The sequence below is a fragment of the Solenopsis invicta genome, chromosome 3, assembly GCF_016802725.1.
Source record: "Solenopsis invicta isolate M01_SB chromosome 3, UNIL_Sinv_3.0, whole genome shotgun sequence".
Taxonomy (NCBI): domain Eukaryota; kingdom Metazoa; phylum Arthropoda; class Insecta; order Hymenoptera; family Formicidae; genus Solenopsis; species Solenopsis invicta.
This window is the reverse complement of record NC_052666.1, coordinates 1,304,838-1,325,569: the sequence shown is the minus strand read 5'-3', so window position 1 is coordinate 1,325,569 and position 20,732 is coordinate 1,304,838. Positions and strand designations below refer to the sequence as shown.

At 26.7% G+C, this 20,732-nt stretch overlaps 2 protein-coding genes, 2 long non-coding RNA genes and 1 pseudogene across 7 annotated transcripts; 4 read left to right on the top strand and 1 right to left on the bottom strand.

Annotated features, from left to right (window-relative positions):
• The first annotated feature begins 256 nt into the window (after positions 1-256).
• LOC120357175 lies at positions 257-1,835 on the top strand. Of its 3 annotated transcripts, XM_039447019.1 has the most exons (3): positions 395-717; positions 874-1,626; positions 1,709-1,835. In XM_039447019.1, exons 2-3 carry the CDS (start codon positions 880-882, stop codon positions 1,715-1,717), a joined length of 756 nt encoding a protein of 251 aa, XP_039302953.1. In that variant the 5' UTR covers positions 395-717; positions 874-879; the 3' UTR covers positions 1,718-1,835. The 3 variants fall into 3 exon arrangements, with proteins under 3 accessions (XP_039302952.1, XP_039302951.1, XP_039302953.1); XM_039447018.1 differs by having other exon boundaries at positions 257-712; positions 874-1,764; XM_039447017.1 differs by having other exon boundaries at positions 280-717; positions 874-1,764.
• On the bottom strand, positions 800-1,197 carry LOC120357176. Its single transcript, XR_005574358.1, has 2 exons — positions 1,061-1,197; positions 800-955 (listed from the first exon to the last, which is right to left on the bottom strand). It is a non-coding gene; the product is annotated as an uncharacterized LOC120357176 (long non-coding RNA).
• A 289-nt stretch (positions 1,836-2,124) lies between the features above and the next one.
• LOC113005700 lies at positions 2,125-3,921 on the top strand. Of its 2 annotated transcripts, none has more exons than XM_039447015.1 (5): positions 2,125-2,176; positions 2,231-2,577; positions 2,678-2,800; positions 2,879-3,202; positions 3,352-3,921. In XM_039447015.1, exons 2-5 carry the CDS (start codon positions 2,250-2,252, stop codon positions 3,537-3,539), a joined length of 963 nt encoding a protein of 320 aa, XP_039302949.1. In that variant the 5' UTR covers positions 2,125-2,176; positions 2,231-2,249; the 3' UTR covers positions 3,540-3,921. The 2 variants fall into 2 exon arrangements, with proteins under 2 accessions (XP_039302949.1, XP_039302950.1); XM_039447016.1 differs by lacking the exon at positions 2,125-2,176 and having other exon boundaries at positions 2,240-2,367; positions 2,447-2,577.
• Positions 3,922-7,557: 3,636 nt separating this feature from the next.
• On the top strand, positions 7,558-9,447 carry LOC105207221. Its single transcript, XR_005574357.1, has 3 exons — positions 7,558-7,777; positions 7,859-8,097; positions 8,253-9,447. It is a non-coding gene; the product is annotated as an uncharacterized LOC105207221 (long non-coding RNA).
• Positions 9,448-11,187: 1,740 nt separating this feature from the next.
• LOC105206936 lies at positions 11,188-13,449 on the top strand (annotated as a pseudogene).
• Positions 13,450-20,732: the final 7,283 nt, after the last annotated feature.

Genomic DNA, 20,732 nt, shown 5'->3' with positions numbered 1-20,732 from the left:
GTTCTACATAACCTTCAATTTTAGGCGTTCTTTGTTTTCTTCGATTCAGAACTCATTAAGCAAAATTCTATTTCTTCTTTCTTATCATCATATATATAAGATATTATATCGTTGAATGTATTATAAACATTTACTAAAATTGGAACTGATTCCATTATTAAATTTGGATAAACCGCGGCTAGTTGATTCGAGTGCTACAACTGCTACAAACTGGTCCACTTGTGTAGTGATTGTAATATTGGTAACACTAGTGGACCGATCATAGCGTAGCGTTTAGAGCGTAGCATTCAGAGCGTTCAGAAGTACTAAATTGACCGCAGCCTATGGCTGTATTCCGATATTAACTGCCAGTACTGAAAATGTATAATATATGTGACGTGAACTATAAATTTTCAGTACTGCCAGTAAAAACGGAACACAGCCTCTGTGCCATCTGGGTGAATAGACAGATTTTTGAAACTAAAAGTTCAGGATTTCTACCCGATCGGTCATGTCATGTTATGTCGTTAAGTGCAGTCAAGTGGTAAAGTCCGTTTGGAGTGGTAAAATCAGTCATATTTTTTCTTTAAAATATTTGCTCCAAGACAATCAGCCTGCTGGGACGAGTAATATCGTCCTGTGATTTGTATTCCTCCCATCGAATTTGTAGGTGTGATCGTTCCGGTGATACAACAATCGGGGATTAATATTTAAAACATTTAAATATTTTTAGGTTAAGTATGTACACATATAAATTATCTATGTTAATATTAAATATGAACAACAATTTAATAATATCATATAATTTAATCTTTTTTAATTTAATCTTTTCCTTGAATATAAAACATTTGCATTATAATATTAATTTTATTTTATTGAACAATTTAACTTTAGAATAAAATGGCCAATAAAGTGAGATGGAAATGTATAATTCCACATTGCTCATCTCCTGCTAGAGCTCCTGGACATTATTTTCCTAAAAAGAATCTCCTCTTAAAAAAATGGCTAGATGCAATATCAATACCATGGATATCAAATCTGCCAGCAGAAGAAATTAAAAAATGTAGAATTTGCCACTTACATTTTAATGAAAACTCGTACATTTTTAGTTTGCATCGTAGACGATTAAAGCATAATGCCATTCCAAATCAAAATTTAATAATTAGAACAGATAAAAGTGATCAAGTTTCTCAACTTAATCAAATCCAAGAAAATTCTGAAATAATTGAAACAGTTGAAGCTGATATTTCTCCTAGTATGAATGTACCTAGTACAAGTCAAGTCCAAGAAGAAAATATCACTTTGGAAAACCATGTAAATATTGATGAGGAACAACAAACAACACAACCGTTTGATCTAAGCGTAACAATGTCTAAAAGTTCTACAAGCCGTATTCATAGACCTATACTTGGCAATATAACTAGAAAGAAGTCCTTGAATCCAACAGCGAAAGAAATGTACGATAAATGTAGAATGCTTACGAAACAAAATAATGCCTTGCGTAAGAATCTGATAAGTTACAAACAACGGCTGAAGTATGCTACTAAATTTACTACTCTTAATTTTTGGAAAAAATATTCTGCACTAAGTAATATACAAAAAACATTTATAGATATGCAAATTAAAAACATAAGAAAAAAGCCCAAGGTAAATTTTTCAAAATTTTGTACAAAAATTAAATTAGCATTAAAGAGTATATGCAATGATGAACATGCTTCATTATTTTTAGAAAACATAGGAATTGATTCATAATCATGGAAAACAGAAAATTTATAATAATCAAAAATTATATACATCATATACATTATATAATCCTTATAAATAATATTAGAAATTATTATATATATATATTATTATTATATACATCATTATTATATACATTATACAATTGTGTATTATTGTAAGTTTTTTGTATCATTATTATATACATTATACAATTGTGTATTATTATAAGTTTTATGTATTATTATTACATACATTATACAATTATGTATTATTATAAGTATAAAATAATAATTATTTTTTATACTATTGTATTAATATGATTATATGATATGTATATGCATATATAAGTTATGATTATTACATTTATTATAATTTTTATATTATTACAATAATTTTGAGTTTAATAATAAATGTTTAAAGTATTTTGAGTTAATATATTTTTATTTTTCTTATTCTATTAGGGTATACTATTAGGGTATATTAGGGTCTATAGTCTATTAGGGTATATTTTTTTACTATTAGGGTATAGTTTAGATGAAAAAGTAATGGCTTTATCATTGTATAAAGAATCTCATACAGGATATAAACTTCTACAACAAATGTTTACTTTACCTAGTAGTAGAACTTTGAGACGGTTATTGCAAAAGGTTCCTATACACGCAGGTAAAAATAAATTAATATTTTCACATCTTTCTGAACAACAACCATTAATGAAAGACGTTGATAAATTGTGTATCCTCATGTGGGATGAAATGTCGTTGCAACCCCACTTACAATATGATCAAATAAATGATAAGATAATTGGATTTGAGGATTGGGGGAATAAAAGAACACAAGGAATAGCAAATCATGCTCTTGTCTTTATGTTAAGAGGTGTAAACAGGTTGGAAAATACCTGTATCGTATAATTTTTGTAAAAATACAACTAAAAATGTACAATTAATCCGATGCATTAAAGAAATTGTTAATCAAGTTAGGAAAGCAGGATTTACTATTATTGCCACAATATGCGACCAAGGGGCATCAAATGTATCTGCACTAAAACAATTATTAAATGATACGAGAAGCAATTGTTTAAGAACTGGAAAACAATATGGTAAGTAAAAATGTAATACATAACATTATTATTATATAACACATGTATAATAATATAAACACAAAATTATATTTACAGATGACACAATTACTTTGGATGGTCAAAAGATTATTATTTTATATGATCCTCCACATTTGTTAAAAGGAATACGGAATAATTTTCTACAGAGAGATATCGAGGTCAACGATAATAAGTCTAATATGAAAGAAATTGCTACTTGGAATGTAATAGAAACTGCTTATGAACTAGATATGACAACTAATACACTCAATCGCCAATTAAGGAAATTAACAGATCTACATATTAAACAGAATAGGATAAAAAAAATGAAGGTGAAACTGGCAGCCCAAGTTTTTAGTGCAACTCTATCTGCATTTATTGCATATAATAGCCGAATAGATGGTAATTTAAAATTTTGTTTTAATAATAAACTAATTAATATAATTAATTTAGTATAATTTATTAGATATTTCTAATTTAATATTAATAATTATTAATATAAAAACAAATTACTAAAACATACATCTACATAAATGTATAATTTTTTCAAGGTTATATTAATACAAGCATTGGGCAGTCTTTGAAAATTCCACGGGAAGAAGGATTTGCAACAGCGAAGATTTTAGATTTTTTCAACAAATTATTCGATTCTGTCAATGCACACGAGATTAAATCAAATACACCACTGCGAATTGCTGTTACAAAGAATAGTGCACATCATTCTGTATGTTGCTATTAAACAGTTAAAAAATATTAAATTTATTGATAAAAAAACTAGAAAACCAGTATCTACTCCATCTCTAAATAATTGGATAACAACAATTAAAAGCTTTCAAAAATTATGGGCCATGCTAAACAAAGCCGGAATAAAAAGTTTGAAAACACGTCATTTTAATCAAGATCCATTAGAAAATTTTTTTAGAATGATTAGAAGTCATAATCATCGAAATGTTAATCCTACGTGTTTCAATTTTGAGTCTTCTTTTAAAACGTTATTAATAAATAATTTAATAGGCAAGCATAGTATAGGCAATAATTGTGAAAAAGACACTAATGGAGAAGTTTTATTTTCCTTACAAAATTTTGTAGAAAATAGTATTGAAACATTAAACACCTCAGATGCAATTTCAGACATATGTGAAGAAATAGCTCAAATTGACAATATGTCAGAATTATTAAATGATGACGAATTGATTAGCAATGAATTATTTGGGTGACACTCTTTTGGACACAGCACGATTGGACACCAACCAATCATCTTGACTTATCTAACCAAACCAACGGAAAAACTCTAGGCATCGGCCGCTGTGAGTGGTGGTGTCCAATCGTGCGGTGTCCAATCGTGCGCACCCCGAATTATTTTATACACATATTATTGATAAATTATTATACATGCAATCTTCTGATTGTCACTTCTGCAAGGAAAATATTTCGATGGAAACAATGAAACCTATCATACATAAAGCTTGTATAACATATGAAAATAAAATGCCATCAATATGTTTTCGTACAGGAGTTCGTCAAAAATTAAGTACTGTTATTAAAAATAAAATAGATTTTTCATTTTTCAAATGTGAACAACATAAACATGATTTTGAAGATGCTTTTATACAAGTCATATTAGAAAATTTTACTATTACGCAATGGTGTTGTGATATTAATAAAAAAATAAATGGCAAAGATACCAGAAAACCAACCAGTATTATAGAAAAACAAGCAATCCATTACTTTAATACAAAATCAAAATATGTGTTTACGTTATAGTTTATATTAAAGAAATAATCAGTTATATTGTCAATTTGAGCTATTTCTCGTAGTAAGTCGTTAAAGCAAAAGCTGTTCTTGATTCGAACCTTGACTCGACAATTCTTCCATCTTGTTTTTTCTTTATATATTTTTTTAATTTTTTATTATTCTTGATTTATATTTTTTATTTAATTAATTTAATTTTAACTTTTATTTGACAAGATGAATTTTTATGTTATTTATTTATTTATTTTATTTACTTTTTATTTTCTTTTATTGCAATGATTTTATCTATTTTATTTTATTTATTTTTGTATCTTTGTGTCGTTTCGGCTCTTGAACTTTTGCTTTTGTAAGTTCCGTTAATTCACAGTGGTAATTTTTGATAAACGACCCTAATCTATTATATTTATCTTTAATATTTTGGTTACTTATATGATACTTGATCTTGTTGTATTACTTTAAAAAATAATATTTATTATTTTCCTATACAGATTCAAGGGACATTAGATATTGTTGCAATGTCTCATCAATATTGTATCAATATTTCGTAATGTTGCTGCAATATTCGCAATCGTGCGATTTAATATTACTAAGAGGTTGATACAATATGAGTGTGTTGTATGGGTTCTCTTTGGGGTGCGCACGATTGGACACAGCGGCCGATACCTAGAGTTTTTCCGTTGGTTTGGTTAGATAAGTCAAGATGATTGGTTGGTGTCCAATCGTGCTGTGTCCAAAAAAGTGTCACTCGTTCTCTTTTATCTCTCTTTTTGTGTATACAAACAATATTTCATTAAATAAAAATACATTAAAAATATATAAGTGTTGATTTTTATTACATGTAATAAATTAATATAAAATACAATATTTATTATATAAAATTATTAAGCTTGTTCCTTTTTCCATATCCTAGGACTGAACATTTGCACGTTTTACCTTTTCTCTTTTTCTCTTTAATATGAAAAGAAAAAGAGAAAAGCTGAAGCGTGATAAAAGTTCAATCCTAGGGTATGGAAAAAGAACAAAACTTATTAAAAAAGACTCAAATGATCGATCGAGTAAAAATCCTAAGCTTTTAGTTCCAAAAATTTGTCTATTCGCCCAGATGGCGCAGAAATACAGCTTGACTTTAATATACGGAAGTGTCCATACCCTACTCACTCATGAGCGGAAATATGAACTTTTTCACGTGAACTTTTTCGCCATCAGCCGTGATGGTGAAAAGGTGAAAATTTAGAGAATTAATAAATTGTATGTATTTTGAAATAAGAATGAGAGTGTGGTAACAGTGTGGTAACAGTTTGAAGAGGTATTATTGAAGAGGTTAACCTTTTTGGTATTGCATTGCGTTGATAGTATAATATAATGTATGTATTTCGATATGTTTAATCTAGAGGGTGATTATTAATGACTGTTACAGCGTTTTACCCTAAGAGGATAACATACCGACAAAACACTGTAATATACTCAGCCCTCGTTAGATGACAGCTGCGTCGGGCTGTGCCGAATAATACGTACGTATAAACCCCTGCTAAAAAATTTTTCTCAGATTACTTTTATATAATTTTTCAAAATGTCTGTATAATTTTATACTTTTTTTAGACTTTTTCATAAAAATTGGAATACTTTTCATAAATACTTAGAATGTCTACATCCTTTCTCAAAATTTTTAAATGTGTTAACTATGAAGTATCCTAAAATTTCTATTATTTTTTGTTGTATAATTTCAGATAAAATATTATAAAATTTAAAATGGTTAAAAGTATTTTATAAAAATAACACGTATGAAAAATTCAAAGAGAAAATGTACACTTTCCAAGTAATTTTGATTATTTCCGAAAAATGTTCCAATTCGTACAAAGATTAGGAGAAAAACTTTTATTAGGGATGTTTTTGAGAAAAATATGAAAAATTCTCATAATTATAGAATTGTTCTGAAAAGTTATGGTATTTTTTTATTTCTTGTTGGAAAAAGATTTAAGAAAATGTTAGAAAATCTGAAGAATTTCACATAACTTTACATGCAAATATTTTGAGAAATTATGTGATTTAATTCTTTTGTTATGTCTTTTTTGGAAAAGTGTGTCAAAATATTAGAAAATCTTAAAATTTTTTTATATTTTTTTATGGGTTTGTTTTCTGATCTTATCGTGATGTTATGAAACTTTATATTTTATGTTTTAGTGAAAAATGTGAGAAAATTTGAAAAAATTTTTACACAAGTTTACACAATTACTTATAAATTGTTGCCATGACATATTATGAAAACTGTTATAGAAAATTATAATAAAAATTTCTCCAAGGAAACTGTGCATATTCCGTTATATTTTGCATTTATTACTTACAATTAGATTATTACTTTTATTTATTAATCTGATTAATAAATAAACGTAGTACATAATAACGTAAATTAAAATACCAAATACATTTTATATCTACATAATATAAAAATGATGTATATAAATGATGAAAATCAGATTTTCTTAAATCTTTTTCCAACAAGAAATAAAGAATACTATAACTTTTCAGAGCGATTCCATAATTATGAGAATTTTTCAGATTTTTCTCGAAAACATCTCTAATAAAAAAGTTTTTCTCGTAATCTTCTCGTAATCACCCTGTATAATGTATGATTAAGTAAATATACATAACACATATTGTATTTTACATGTATGCAGAATAAAATATGACAATTTTATTTTTACCAGTATTTCCTTCGTAATGTTTTCTTTTTTCCCTAATTATTATTAATATTAACTATTACCGACAGATACCTAAATATTACCGACAGATATTGCTTAGTAGAAAGTAGTTCCATTTTACTTGAGGTGGTACAGCGAGGACGCCACTAACGCTGGCTTCATCGAAATACACGGGAGATTGGAAACCCTGGGGCCTATAATTTCTTATGTAAATTTTGTAGACAGCGTTTGTGGCGTCCTCGCTGTACCACCCTAGGCCAAATGGAACTATTAAGCAATATCTGTCGGTAAAATGGTTGATAAATCTCGCATGGTACATACTGGTTCATCGTTTCCAGAACATTCAGGAATACTTCGTTCACTTTGTTTTCGTTACATGTGCAACGCAGAACGTGCGCGGATCTATATTTCAATATATTTCAAAAGTATTCAACAGTGTTCAGCAGTGTTCAACAGTGTTCAGATTTTGTCCGGAAAGAAGAGAAAGAAGTAGTTTAGAGGCCTACCCGTACAACCTATTGATAAGGTAAGTGAATTTTATTATATTACCTAAAATAATCTCAAAGAAAAAAACCAAACCAATAACTAAAAACATTTTTTATTGCAGCGTTAATTCCGCGACTGGTATTCAATCAGAGGCTATTAATTTCTGTCAGCTTGAGGAATGTATTAATAAATGGATCTTGGTGTTGAAAAAGCAAGATAAAGTACTTGTAAATCAAGCGACACAAGTTGATGCTTGGGACAAATGGTTGATAACAGGTGATAACAAATGGGGAGAAAATACTAATGCTGAATCAAGAAGTTGAAAGAGTGAAAATCGAGTAGCAGCAATTGGATTACGTTGTAAGTTATATTTGTACATTTTCAATTATATAAACATGTTTATACAATATTGAAATAAATAACTTCAATTACTAAATTTTTATTTTATTATGTTAATTATTTACTAAATCAATTATTAAACTTTCATTAAATTCAAGTAATTGTATCATTCACAGATTGGACAACAGAAAGAGTTGCAAGAATGTTTAATACCATTAGAAAAGGAGCTAGCATCAAGAAGAAACAATAGCATTTATAATGGACATAAAATTTTACAATATTTCGGGAGAACACATCACGAAAATTATTGTCATCCTTCACTTGATTTTCCTCATAATCTCAGAGTGGGAATACAACGCCCTGATTCCAAGCAACCGGGTATGCGATTAAGGATGTACTGGCGGTAATTGCTGCTGTTTATTTTTCTACACTCTTATACATGTACTTGTACATATTCACTAAATACCTACAAATTTTTGTATTGTTAAATTAAGATTATTAGTTTTTACGTTTCGTAAACCTGTTTTTTAAATTAACTGATATTATTTTTTAGAAACTACTTAAACTATCTATTTCAATTTTCGCATATATATATACATGTATGTATGTATGTAAAATACATATGTGTTTATCGCATAAACTAGGATTACTGCAATATTAATAAATTAACTACTTTTTTCTTACGCATACAATTGAATCGATTTTGTTAAAATCCTTTTTTTTAAAACAGTGCCTTTTTCATAATTTACAATCTTTTTCATTTATCCTAGTTTGCGATAAGCAGACATATTATGTATGTTACATATATGTAAAAGTAGAATGCTTTCTATGATCGCAGCTAGATCTTTGTGCTTGTATTATTTGTGTGATTTTATACTTTCTTCAAATTCAATAAACTGTGTGCCGAATTGTTTTTTCAGTCATAATACAGCCCTACATTGAACAAGATTTTACTAATATCATTAAAATTGAAATTAATATTAACTCTTTCCCTCCCCTAAAAAAAACTGCAAAGAATTTATTGCAAAAAATATCACCTCAGCCAGGGTTCAATGTAAGGCTCTGTTATGACTAAAAAACAATTCGGCGAACAGTTTATTGAATTTCAGGAAAATGTATAAAATCACACAAATAAAACAAGCACAAAGATCTAGCTGCGATTAGAATTCTTGTTCAAGTTGTATTGTAAATTGATTTATTGCGTATTGTTTATTGATTTATTGCTAATTTATTTCATTGTTAATTGAATTTATCGCTTTATTTATATTTCGATATGTTTAATCTATAATGTATGATTAAGTAAATATACATAACACATATTGTATTTACATTTATGCAAAATAAAATATGACAATTTTATTTTTACCAGTATTTCCTTCGTAATGTTTTCTTTTTTCCCTAATTATTATTAATATTAACTATTACTGACAGATACCTAAATATTACCGACAGATATTGCTTAGTAGCAAGTAGTTCCATTTTACTTGAGGTGGTACAGCGAGGACGCCACTAACGCTGGCTTCATCGAAATACACGGGAGATTGGAAGCCCTGGTCGTGTTGCTCGAACACTGGGGGTGTTTACGATAACTAATCGGATCTCGGATTGGATTGAACAATGGTACTCAACGTAGGTATAGAAAATTTCCCTAGGCTAATCGGATTGACGATTGCTGTCTCAAATGTAATCCGATTGATGACGAAAGCGTGAAGACCGAGAAGCATGCTTGAAAAGTCTCTTTATTTTTTTAAATAATAACACAAAAAATCAAAGATAAAGTTAAAAAGAATGATTTGAATTTAGATTTATTGTAATTTTTTTGTCTAAACACTGGATTTCGTTTAAATTTCTGTTTGTAAAAATTAATTAATCTATTCTAAAGTTTGTGGTTATATCGGAAACAAATCAAAATTAATAAAACAATTATTAATTATTAGGTACATATTAAAGCATATAATATTTCAAGCATATCATATAGAATTCCTGTTTATTATAAACTTAGTAAAAATAACTTTGAAATTATTCAACTACATTATACATTAATCAATATTAATTTATATGTTAAAAATCAATAATGTATCTGAAAATGTTTTTTTTATTCTTTTCCAGATCGTAAATAAACTTCAACTCCAAGAATAAATAAAAATTACTGAAAAATGGATTGACATGAAAAGGGCGTTATTGAACATTATCAATTTGTGCTAACTTAAAATTTGTAAAATCTGCTATTCTTTGTTAGTTGTTCATTAGAGAGTAATAATATAAGAACGGAATATACATAAATAAAATTAAAATAATTGTATGCATATATGATGCGTATATTACATTTTTATATTATTACTCTCTAATAAACAACTAATAAAGAAAAGTAGATTTTACAAATTTTAAGTTAGCACAAATTGATATATTGTAAAAAATTGACCAATCATAATCGACTTATAGAAGAATAATCGATTATGATTGGTCAATTTCTTATAGATTCCGGCATAAGCTAACGGTTACGGTCTGCATAAACCAACCTTTAACAAAAAATGGTATTCTGTAACTTAGCGTAACGATAAATGTTGATAAAAGTGTCGATAAAGCCGAATTATGTCGTTAAGATATCGAAGGATACCGAACCCCTCATAAGCAATAGCGACAACTAGACGTAGCGGCCAATAAGCAACGTTCTAACAATAAGTGGAGTTGCGAGGGGTGACACTCTTTTGGACACAGCACGATTGGACACCAACCAATCATCTTGACTTATCTAACCAAACCAACGGAAAAACTCTAGGTATCAGCCGCTGTGAGTGGTGGTGTCCAATCGTGCGGTGTCCAATCGTGCGCACCCCAGTTGCGAGTACCACAGTATTGTGTAGTAAATTAAAGTTCAGCAGTAATCATTAAGAGGAACACAATATAATAACATTACAGCAAAATATTGTAAGTAAAACGTATTTTAAATATTTATAAAAATAGTCAAATAAATAAGTTTACATTCTTATTTATATGCTTTATATGTAACCTAATCATATTAGGGAGGGTTCCGATAGCGCACATCCCGATAGCCCACCAACCAATCATCTTGACTTATCTAACCCAACCTACGGAAAATCTCTAGGCATCTGCCATTGTGAGTGATTTGTGTGCTATCGGGATGTGCGCTATCGGGACCCGCCGATCATATTAGCTTAACTTAAATCATATGTTTTTGGTAAAAGATTATAAAGATTTTTTCTTTTTTTAAGGTAAAATGGCTGAAGGATATTTAGGAATAAATATACTTTTTCTTGAAGAAAGAATAAGAAGAATAGAAAGAAGATTAGACAGAAGAATATTGCGAGATGCTCAAAACCCATTTGAGCTTCCTAATGATGGGTTTATTGCTCAATTTAGAGTAAATAAGGAATTGGTAATGAATATGGTTAACATTCTGAGACCACACTTACAAAAACAGCGAATAACTGCATTATCTCCAGAGATCTAAGTACTGGTAGCACTTGGTTTCTTTGCTAATGGTAGTTACCAAAGACCAGCTGGTAATCAATGCGAATTGGTTGTAAGCCAACCATGTGCCAGTCGCTGCATAAGAAAAGTTGCATTATTAATAAATGTACATTTGTTGCGTCAATGGGTAAGATTTCCTATGACGGCAAATGAAAGAACAACTCCAAGAAATATGTTTGCATTAGCCCCGCAACCATTTCCTGGTGCCATTGGTGCAATAGATTGCACATTCATTAATATACTTGCACCACATATACATGAGGAAGCTTATGTAAACCATCACGGAAATCATTCTTTAAATGTTCAAGCAGTAAGTTTTATAACTAATAAGATTTTTGCATTTTATGTTACAATTACTTTTATACACTGTAAAATACATTAATAAAAAGCATATAATATTACATATAATAAATTATTAAGAGATTGTAATATTTATTTTTATGAATATTAGAAAAAATAGAACTTATGAGATTAATCATATGTGATTTTTGCCTATTTCATAACTCTTTAAAACGAAATGTGTTATGTTCTTTCTTAACAACTATTTCTCACTATGTAATACAAATAGTATCAATATATATAATTGCATATAAATTTTTACAGATAGTTGATCCAGATTTAAAAATACTTAACATTAACGCACGATATCCAGGAGCAAGGAATGATGCTTACATATGGAATTCTTCCCCAATCAGAAATGTTATGGAATATTTTTATAACCATGGTGAAAGGAGAACTTATTTGATTGGTAAATATCTTAATAATGTATAAAAAAACTTTAAAATTTATATAATAATTTATTACATAGTATTATAAATTATATATGTTATATCCATGAATGTGTGTGCGTGTGTGTATTGTTGTGCCCATAGTTTCACTGTTTTGTGTCCTCCCGATGTTGAACAGCTGATAAAAGAAATCAACACAAGGAGATTTTAAAAAAGAAGATCGTTTCCTGCCATCGGGTCGTTTTTTCAATTATTACCGGAAACACACAAAACAGCAAAACCACGTGCACAACTATATATATATATATATATATGAATAACGTACATAATATATAATATATAATACTATATAATAATATATTTATGGACAATAAATTTTCTAAACTTATAATTTTAAAGTTGCAAATCATCTTTCCATTTGATAAAGTAAAATGATTTTTATATATAGATATATTAAAAATAAAGACTACGCATTATTTACGTGTTATATTAGCTTATTACGTTTAATGCAATAATTATATAATTTGTGTAATTACTAATGTTTATTAAGAGCTATGTTATGAGTACTGGTTTTTTTAAGAATTAAAAATTTTAATTAATAATTTTACGTTATATATGTTCTTTTTTAAAAAATGTCTTTTGCATTTATGTATAAAGATAATTTTTAAATATTGTCTTCTGTATGTATGTATGAAGGTGATGCAGGATATCCTTTAGAACCTTGGCTCATAACACCACTGCCACATTATCCACAACAAAGTCGACAATTTCATTATAATGAAAAGTTATGCAAAGCAAGAAGTATCGTGGAGAGATTTTTTGGAGTTCTTAAGGAAACATGGAGATGTTTGTCTTACCAACGTGTACTGATGTATGCTCCAGAAATAGCAGGGCAGATTGTAAATGCATGCGCAGTTCTACATAACATGTGTTTACATTATCGAATACCATTTGATATAGAAAATTTACAAAATGAATATGCAGAACCTGATGAGATAAACAATGATGAAGCAGAAATACAAGATGGAAATCCTCGTCGAGCACCTAGAGCAATAGCACAACGGATACAAAAACAAATTATGCGGGAGTGGTTTCCTAATTATAATTGTGCATGGGATAATGAGAGAAATGAATAGAATTACGAATAAAAAAATTAAAATGTAGTTTTTTGTTTTACAGCAATTGTAAAACAAAAAACTACATTTTTCTAAAAACTATATATGTATATATAAGTATATATAACGAAGTTGAAAGATAAAAATTATTTATGTTGTCTCTTTATTCAATAAATCAAAAATGATTTCTAGTATTTTAGTTTGTCGTTCTTCATTTCTAGCTATCCTATCTATTGCATTACTAAGTTGATTTGTAGCTTCTGCTTGTTGTATTGCTTCTGACAATGTCTGTAAAGATAAAAAATTATTCTAATAAAATGAAATTGAAATGCGTATATGTGAATTTACAAAAAGTACCTTCATTGCTTTAGCATGTTTATTTGCAATATCTTCAAATGTTTCTCTTGCATCCGCTAATTGCACACTCAAACGTTCTGTTCGTACACCTATAATTTAAAACAGAGATTTAATTATATATTTCGGATCATTTTTGTTATTTGGCGACGGTTATTATCCCCCTTTTGCTGCTCATATCTATTAGCAACAAATCTCTGAATACTTGTAAACAAAGCGCGTAGCAGTTCATCTTAGGAGTGCTTATTCTTTATTCAAAATTATAATACAATATACTTACTCCTTGTACGTTTTCTTTTTTGTCCTCTGTTTTCTAAAAATACAATAACATTAATAATATGTAACATATATCATTTCGTTGAAACTAACAATCATTAAAATTAATCTAAATAAAAAAATTCTAAATATGCTACCTTGTAATGGAATACATGTTGAGGTTGAGGCTGAGGCAGCTTGTGTTATATTTTCATATTGAATTTCATTTTCATCAATATCATTTTGTATCTCATTTTCATTAGCAGCATCTTGTATTTCGTGACAGTTTTGCTCAAATGGGATGTTTACATTAAAATCATTTGCATCAAACTCGGCTAAAAAAATTGTTTTCTTATTTCATTGAATACAGATAAAATGTTGAAATATATGTCTTGTTCCAATATACACTTTCAGTACTGAAAATCTATAATATATGTAACATGAATTATAGATTGTCAGTACTGGTAGTGTCGAAACATAGCCATAAATGACATGTATCTATATACAAGGTAAGTTATTTAAGTTAAAACATTTAAATAAGAGATAAACTCGAATAATTTAGAAAATAACAATACATATATATATATATATATATATATATATATATATAAGTTTTTTTTTTTATAAAAAGAATTCTCCAAAAAAGTTTAATAACTTTAGGCTTTAAATTATATAAAAAGACATCCAAAAGTTGCTTCAGAAAAATTTACAACCATGTACGCGCATTTTAATTATATAAATTGTAGTTACATAAATAAAGTAAAAGCTAAAGTTTATAAATTTTTATGTAACTTTAACTTTTATTTACCTTTATTTACATGACATTATTTATAACCTTTGTCTAATATTAAAGAAATTTACCATTTGTCTCCTGTGGCAATTCGGCAATGACAATAGGAGCTGGAGCAGCATTTAATAACGTTACATTGCCTGCAGTTAATTCCTCAATAGCATTCTGGAATTTTAAGACAAAATATATCATTTTAGATAGACATATATAGTAAAACATTACAATAAAAGAAAAAATTTTTGTACTTCTTATTTACGTTATGCTCTTCCGGAAAACTATCGGGTACATTTCTCAGGCCTTGGACATAATCGTTGCCGATTATACCCAAAATTCTTTTATCTAACTCTGTTAGAATAATCTGAACCGGATTATTTCCAGTAGCCACTCTTCCCTTCCTTATTTTTTGTACTTTTTCTGATACTTTTGATTTATGATCACGCCATGTCTGCAACAAATGTAAATATTAGATATTATTATAAATTAAATTAAAAATGTAAAAATATTAATATTTATATATAGTCACAGTCTTCCAAGATTTCACATTCTTTTCTTTGCCCTGAGGAACCAATGAATTTAAATGCGTTGCCAGGTCTTGCCAATGTTTTTCTAAGCTGTCATGGGCATTCATTGTTGTGAATTTCCCTGATGCAACTTCAGGGTGCTTTTCTAAGTAGCTTATGAGGGCCTCTATTTATTGCGCAGTGGCCCTCCCTTGGCGACTTCTTTCTCGCTTTCTAAAAATAATATTAATTGTATAGCTATAAAAACTTACATGCATATACACTTTTATGATATATAGTTACTATTTAAGTGCAATATATGAATTGTTTTCAATAAAAAATTAATGGTCGATAATGAGCAAATTAATATCTTTAATGTATATATATATTTTCTTTATTTATGAATATAACTAAATCTTCTGATTATTTTATTAAATTCGCTAACAATTTCGAAAGCTTCAACTTCTTTAGTGGATAAACATTATTATGTAAATGACATAATTATGTAAATTGTATAGAATCAGACATAACAATGTCTTTCAGTTGAAGAAGACTTGATGGAAATCGAAACGTTTGAAATTGTTAGCGAACTTAATACAATAATCAGAAAAATTATATTTGTAAATAAAGGAAATATATACACGTTAAAAATGTACTTTAATTTACTCACTATTGACTGTTAATTTTCCATTGATTACATTCATAAATAAAGCGAGCTGGACTTTGTTACTATTAATGATTAATTGCTTCATATGTACTTACTCTGACGTAGTAATATTAATATCTATTATGAGATTAATTGTTACTTGAATTGTTATCACAGACAGTTGTGTATACCTTGCTGAAAAAGTCCAATTAAATCCATTTAATATCATACCAGTTTCAATAAAATTCTATGGGTTTTATGATATATTTTTGATCAAACTGGAATAACCAAATAAAAAGCTGTTAGATTTTATTAGATTTAATCAAACAACAGGAACCATTTGGGATTAATATATTATAATACAAAATTTATGATCAGATTTTATCATTTCGTACCGTTTTCAATAGTATGTGATTTCTTTAGGTTTTTATATATATTCTCGAATAATAACCTATAAGAATCAATAAATTTTAATTGAAAATAATGTTAATATAATTTAATAAGAATTTATAATGATTTCCAAATAACTGTTCTAGGAAAACCTACATTATTCAAACGGTACGAACAGAAACAATGTCTAATGGAATTTATTGGAAATTTATAGTAACCGAATCTATAAATTCATAAATGTTTTAACAGGAGTCATTTTCGATTGATTATTATAAGAAATCTCCGATTGGTAGTCCTAGTTGTTTTTTAAGATTCTATTGGAAATTTGTCTATTGGAAATAATTAAGAATTACTACAAATAAAATCCTATAGATTTTAAATAGTGCGAACAGAAACAGTTTCTGATGGGATTTACTAGAAATTCATAGTAACCAGATCTATAAATTCTTAAAGGTTTTAACAAGAATCATTTTTAATTGATTATTATAAGAAATTTCCAATTGTCAATCCTAGTTGTTTTTTAAGATTCCACTGGAAATTTGTCTATTGAAAATAATTAAGAATTACTACAAATAAAATCCTATAGGTTTTAAATAGTGCGATTAGGAACAGTGTCTAATGGGATTTATTGGAAATTCATAGTAACCGGATCTATAAATTCTTAAATGTTTTAACAGAAGTCATTTTCTATTGATTATTATAGGAAATCTCCGATTGGCAGTCCTAGTTGTTTTTCAAGATTCTATTGGAAATTTGTCTATTGGAAATAATTAAGAATTACTACAAATAAAATCTTAAATGTTTTAAATGGTGCGTACATGGACAGTGTCTAATGGGATTTACTTGAAAACTCAACTAATATTTATAAAAAATTTACAATAAGTAGTACAAATTCCTGTAGATATTAATACATAATATTTTTATAGGTATTGGGTACTTAGAGAAGATATACTGAGAATTTGTAATAACTTGGTTTATAGATTTTTTAATATTTTATAAGTAACCATTATTTACTGAGATAAGAATAAGTTATAATTTTAATTACAAATATATTTGTTTTACATTTATTTAGAACTTTTACAAGTATGTATATTGAAAAAAGTGTACACTAAATGTAACAAATTCTATGTAATTAAAAAAATAGTTACTTGAAGTAGTTACTTAAAGTTGTAAAGAAATTAATAACTTAAGTCAATAAATATATTTAAATTAATAAAATATAACATTAAAGCAAATATATATATTGTATATATATTTAATCAAAAAAATTTTATTTTTATTGTGTATCGTGTTAAAGTTATAAATTAAATAAAGTGTAAATTAGCAATCTTTTTTTACAAATATTTAATATACTTTATTACAATTAAAATTTTTCTCATTGATGTACATTGAATATAAGATAAATCACTTAAAACGCATATTTAAATATTTATTACATATTTTTTCTCTTCTCTTTCCCTCTTTTCATTAAGTAATATATTTTATTTCTTATTTTATTCGTATTTTATTGTATTTTAAAATCATTAGGGAAATGAAATATGTATGCATTTTCTGTCATATCTACATATATACATTTGGTTTTTACATTCCTTAAAGATACTATGTATTTTTCACCTTCCGTAATGATTTTCATACAATTATGAATACAGACTGTATTAATATAAAATTGTTCACATATTTGTTCTATAACAAGAAGTTTAACATAACATAAGTTTAACATAATGCGCAAAGTACCTCTTTAAACGGCTTCGGAGCTGATCAATATAGACAAAAATTTATAAATTAAGACAACTTTGGTGTAATGAACGTAATTAATTGTTAGTACTTAGTGTTGAATAGATTTTATAATTAGTTCATTTAAATTTGTGAACATCATTTTCTTAAATATATTATATATTGAATATAGTATATAGTAATACTTAAAAGTATCTTTGTTTTTTACAGGATGTTTTATAAGTGTAAAACATTTATTACAATATCTCTTGGCTTTATACTTCATACTTTATACTTTATAAACTTTTATTTTGTATAAAATGAATAAATAAAATTAAAATTACTTTTTTGTATTTTTATGTTAAAAAATGTTAATACGGTAATTTTAAACTTAAACTTATGAATAAATATAATAAAGTTCCAAAAATTATTTATAAGTAACTGAATTACAAAAAAATAAACTCGTTAAATTGTATTAATACTTTTTATTTATTGTTAATATTACTTCATTATATTTTTTTATACTAAAGTAATATAAATAGAATAACGAGATAAATCTTTGTTTCAATCTAAAAATAAAAATTCAAAGTTATACGAAAATTATGTTACAAATAGGTTTAAAATATAAAAGATAATTCCCTGCTAAAAATGTCCAATTAAAACTCTTAGAAATTCAATTTTATTTGATTTAATAAGCTAAATCACGTTTTTGAATCTGCATTTTCCATTCAAACAGAATTATTCGTAAACGTTTTTTATTCCGTTGAGTTAGAATTTATGCTGATATTATTAGCAAGCTTCTAACGTTTTGAATCTGATGTAATGGAAATATTTATATTTTGTTTTATATGTTTTAATGTCTGTATTGGTTTCAATTAAGTTCAATCATAAAATAGTAATTATAATTTAAATAGTTCTTTTCGTTTTTAATCATGTTAAATATGATTTTAAAATATATAATTGAAAATTGTCACGAAAGGAACGAATATTTTATTTTCTAACAATGAGTTTAAATCTAATTTAATACGTTTGTGCCTATATTCAATCATATTATATTAAATTAAAATTATTTATGGTTATGATAATGTTTAAATTATGAAGTAACGCGTTATTTAATTATAATAAAGTTACTTTACATTGCAATTATTTTTTTGGTAATGAACTGATAACAGCGTTACTTTTTTCTTATAATTGTAATTTGACAATTAATTTTACTAGATTTAAACTTAGAAAATAATATTTGTTCCATCGCAATAATATCCAATAAAAAATTTTAAAAACTGATTGAACATGATTTAAAACATTAAAACCATAAAAATAAAAACATTTTTAATGAAATTTATGATAAAAAATCTAGCTTAAATTATGAGATTTTATTGAAATTGAATGAAGCTATTCTTATTAAATCCTATTCAAACTATTAGATTTACATTTGTTGATAGTGACAATTTCCAATTATATATTTTAAAATCCTATTCAACATGATTAAAAACGGAAGGAACTATTTAAATTATAATTACTATTTTATGATTGAACTTAATTGAAACCAAATACAGACATATTAAAACATGTAAGACAAAATATAAATATTTTAATTAAATCTGATTCAAAACGTTAGAAACTTGCTTATAATATCAGCATGAATTCTAATTCAACGGAATACAATACATTTAAGAGTAATAATGTTTTAATGGAAAATGCAGATTCAGAAACGTCATTCAATCTTATTAAATCAAATAGGATTGATTTTTTAATGGTTTTAATTGAATTTTTAGCAGAAATATTCTCATTAAATTATATTCAACATAATTAAAAACGCGATTGAAAACGATAGAAATTAATTAAATTATATTTACTATTTTATGTTTGAACATAATTGGAATCTATACAGACTTATTAAAATATATAAGATAAATTCTACATATTTCATTTAAATCTGATTCAAAATGTTAGAAATTTGCTTATAATATCACATAAATTCTAGTTCAACGGAATTAGTTCTAATACAACACATTTAAAATTAATTATGTTTTAATGGAAAATGCAGGTTCAAAAACATGATTTAATATTATTAAATCAAATAGGATCAAATTTTTAATGATTTTAACTGGACTTTTTTAGCAGGGTACCTCTATTATCAATTCTAATGTAAAACATTACCTCATTTATTATAGCTCTAATGAAAATATCTAAACTTTCCTAAATTCATTGAAAAATGTTCGTAAAGGCAGAGATTTGATTAGTTAAATACTAAAATGACGAAGTTATATCGATTCGGATATAGTCGTTTTGATAATGACGTCGGTACTACTAGCGGGATTCTCTACCCAGATAGCACAAAATATTTATAAAATATTTACTAAATATTTATAATATTTATTTTAATCTTTTATAAACATTTATCAAAACATTTAATAAATGTTTTTATGGCCGTAGATTGGACTGATCATAAATATTTATCATAAATGTTTCAAAAATATTTATGATTTATGATAATTATTTTGAAAATGTTTGAAATATCCGCATAAATTATATTACACTACATAATCCCAATGAGTAAAACAATATTTCTATATTTTTAAAAACAATTTTCGCAAAAAAATTTCATTCTTAGGAATTTTTTTTGGAAATTCCGAAGCGGTCACCCATCCAAGTCGCGACCAATACTTTAGA